Source organism: Sinocyclocheilus grahami, unplaced genomic scaffold, assembly GCF_001515645.1.
Source record: "Sinocyclocheilus grahami isolate Dianchi unplaced genomic scaffold, SAMN03320097.WGS_v1.1 scaffold1917.1, whole genome shotgun sequence".
NCBI lineage: Eukaryota > Metazoa > Chordata > Actinopteri > Cypriniformes > Cyprinidae > Sinocyclocheilus > Sinocyclocheilus grahami.
The window spans coordinates 78,819-82,241 of record NW_015507096.1 but is presented as its reverse complement, the minus strand read 5'-3'; the positions used below and the strand labels follow the sequence as shown (position 1 = coordinate 82,241).

Genomic DNA, 3,423 nt, shown 5'->3' with positions numbered 1-3,423 from the left:
CTTATTAGTAGAATTCGTATAATAATATCTCATCAGTATTATTGTTGACCAAAAAAAGCACCAGCACCAATTCTAATTACTAAACTTTTATTATTAAATAATACTTGATTATCATATTATAATGCTTGGCTACTTGACTAAGTGATATTAAGAGTGTACTTTCAGATATTTTAAAAGCTGTACCATTTTACAAACATTATGTGTCACAAAGCAAGGCCAGACACAACAGGTAAGTGCAAAACAGGATGGTTTATTGACTTGATAAGTAGATGAATGGAACGGGTGAAGTTAAGGCAGGTGAGTGTCAACACAGGGTGAGGTAAAGGCAGGTGAGTGTCAACACAGTGAATGATTCCAGGGTTCTTATCAGAGTTCTGATGGAGAGTATCTTATGCCGGTTTCATTGGAGATCGTGGAACAGATTCCAAGGAGTCGTTGGAGGATCGCGGGAGGAACAGAAGGTAAGTCTGTCTAGGAGAATTCAGTAGAGGGTGTCCAGAACAGTTCATAGGAGTGAACGGTAGACCGGACAGTGAGTGACTGAGATGTGTGTGTATTTGTAGAGTGGCTTGATTGGTGACAGCAGGTGCGGGTGCTCAGAACTCAGGTGAATGTGATCGGGTGATTATCCTGGATGGTGACTGAAGTGACTGTGATGAATCCCTGACATTACCCCCTCTTCCAGGGGCGGCTCCTGACGCCCTCAAGCGGCGACGGGGGCGGCCCCGGCTTCTAGGTGCGGGGCAACTAGGATGGGTGCGATGGAAGTCCTCTAGTAGCAAAGGGTCCAGAATGTCATCCCTGGCCACCCAGGAACGTTCCTCCGGTCCATAACCATCCCAGTCGACCAAATATTCCAGCCGACCACCCCGTTGCCGTGAGTCCAGGATGTCTCGGACCAGGTAGATGGACGGTTGGTCAAGGATTTCTGGAAGAGGAGGTTCGTTGGGTTCGGTCGTTCCTGGAGCAGAGGGAGAGTGAGGTTTAAGGAGTGAAACATGGAAAGTGGGGTGAATTCGGTACCTGGGTGGGAGTCGGAGTTCATAAGTGACTTTGTTGATCTGCCGCTGTATCGGGAATGGACCAATGTAGCGGGGAGGTGAGCTGAATCCCACACTCTCTCGGAACCTCTCTCAGTGGTCTACAGCTGGAACCTCCGACGGTTCTCCTGTCCACGGGAAGAGCGGGGGCTGGTAACCAAGTATGCACTGAAACGGCGTGAGGCCAGTGGTGGTCTGTGTCAAGGAATTCTGTGCATACTCGGCCCAAGGGAGTAAACGGCTCCAGCTGTGTTGGTCGTCGTGACAGTATGCCCGGAGGTAACGTACGAGTTCCTGGATCTTCCGCTCAGTCTGGCCGTTTGTCTGGGGATGGTAGCCTGAGGATAAGTTGACCGTGACCCCTAATAGCTGGAAGAATGTCCTCCAAACGCGGGAGATAAACTGAGGTCCCCTGTCAGAGACGACATCCTCGGGGACAACAAAGTTTCTGAAGACGTGTGTGAACAAACTTTCTGCAGTGTCGAGAGCGGTTGGAAGTCCTTTGAGGGGGATTAGCTTACAGGCTTGGAAAAATGATCTACGACTATCAAGATGCAGGTATACCCGTCTGAGTTGGGTAAGTCAGTCACAAAATCGATTCCCAGGTGTGACCAGGGTCGATGTGGGATTGGCAGGGGCACTAGCTTGCCTACGGGGATTGTCGTTGGGAAGTGGGCACATATGTTTTTCCTTCTGGGCCTCCCGGCGGAGCAGGTTCGGTAAGAGTGGCGGCTTGAATGTCCTTGTCGATGTTCCATTGAATGGGGTTTACAATCAGGGCTGGAGGGAGAATGGGCTCAGGATCGGAAGGTGTGTCTGGAGAGTGCATGCGTGAGAGGGCATCGGCTTTATTGTTACGATTCCCAGGAAGATAGGTGATGGTGAACTGAAACCTGGTGAAGAACAATGCCCAGCGGGCTTGGCGAGGGTTAAGTCTCTTGGCTTCTCTGAGGTATTGAAGATTCTTGTGGTCGGTAATTACTGTAAACGGATGGTTTGCTCCCTCCAACCAGTGCCGCCACTCCTCCAGGGTGAGTTTGTTAGCCAACAACTCCCGGTTGCCGATGTCGTAATTCTGCTCCGCTGGGGTCAGTTTCTTAGAATAGTATGCGCAAGGCTAGAGGCGAGGAGGCTCACCATAATGTTGGGACAGCACGGCCCCAACGCCGGTGGTGGAGGCGTCCACTTCCACTACGAACGGAATGTCCCAATCAGGATGATTAAGGATGGGGCCGTGCTGAAGGCTGTTCTGAGTTTTGTGAGAGCTTCGTGGGCGCTGGTGGTCCAGGACAGGGACTTGGGTTTTCCTCGGAGCATGGAAGTCAAAGGAGCAGTGTGGGAACTGAAATCCTTGATGAATCGACGATAGAAGTTAGCGAAACCTAGAAATCTCTGGAGCTCCTTTACGGTCTGGGGAAGAGGCCACTACTTGACTGCATCAACCTTCCCCTGGTCCATCTGAATTCCTTCCTGGCTGACGATGTAACCCAGGAAATGCACCGTGGGGCGATGGAATTCGTATTTCTCCAGCTTTAAGAAGAGATGGTGTTGACGTAGCTTCTGTAGGACCTGCGGAACATGTTGGCGATGGTCGGCCACGTTCCGGGAGTAAAGGAGTATATCGTCGACGTAGACAATCACAGAATGGTGGAGGAACTCCCGGATCACCTCGTTCATGAATCCCTGGAAGACTGACGGGGTGTTGGCTAGCCCATATGACATTACAAGGTACTCATAGTGGCCAGATGGTGTAATGAATGCCGTCTTCCACTCGTCGTTCTCCTGGATTCGAATGAGGTTGTTTGCACTTCGCAGGTCCAGCTTGGAGAATATGCAGGCCCCACGGAGTTCCTCGAGGGCGGCCGGGACCAGGGGAAGTGGATAGGGCAGTTTCACCGTATGGGGGTTCAGAGGCCGATAGTCGACACAAGGCCGCAAGCCCCCGTCCTTCTTGCCCACGAAGAAGAAACTAGAAGCAGCTGGAGACGTGGAAGGTCGGATGAATCCTTGGTTAAGAGCCTCCTTGATGTATTCCTCCATCGCCTTGCGCTCTGGGATGGACAATGGGTATATACTCTACCCTTGGGGAGTTTTGCTCCAGGCAGCAAGTCGATGGCGCAGTCTCATGGCCGATGAGGTGGTAACTGGGTGGCTGCCTGCTTACTGAAGACATCCTGGAATGCCAAGTAATTAGATGGGACCGTGACCTTCTACCGAGGATCGGTGCTTTCGATGAAGGTAGATGCAACTTGAGCTGAGTGAGATCCTGGGAGCGGAGTGGGTAATGACGCGAGACAGTTGCGGTGACAGTGCTCGCTCCAGCAAGTCAACTCACACGAGTCCCATCTGATCTCTGGAGAATGGAGAAGTAGCCAGGGGCATC

General features: G+C 51.6%; 1 protein-coding gene across 1 annotated transcript in view; it reads right to left on the bottom strand.

Moving 5' to 3' along the window:
* Positions 1–1,869, bottom strand: part of LOC107573321 (zinc finger protein 292-like) — a 39,671-nt gene extending 37,802 nt beyond the window's left edge. Inside the window, exons 1-2 of the mRNA XM_016259761.1 lie at positions 1,740–1,869; positions 810–961 (exon numbers count right to left, since the gene is read on the bottom strand). Of these exons, the coding sequence (XP_016115247.1) occupies positions 810–961; positions 1,740–1,869 (282 nt within the window). The remainder of the gene's footprint in view (positions 1–809; positions 962–1,739) is intronic.
* Between the last annotated feature and the right edge of the window lie 1,554 nt (positions 1,870–3,423).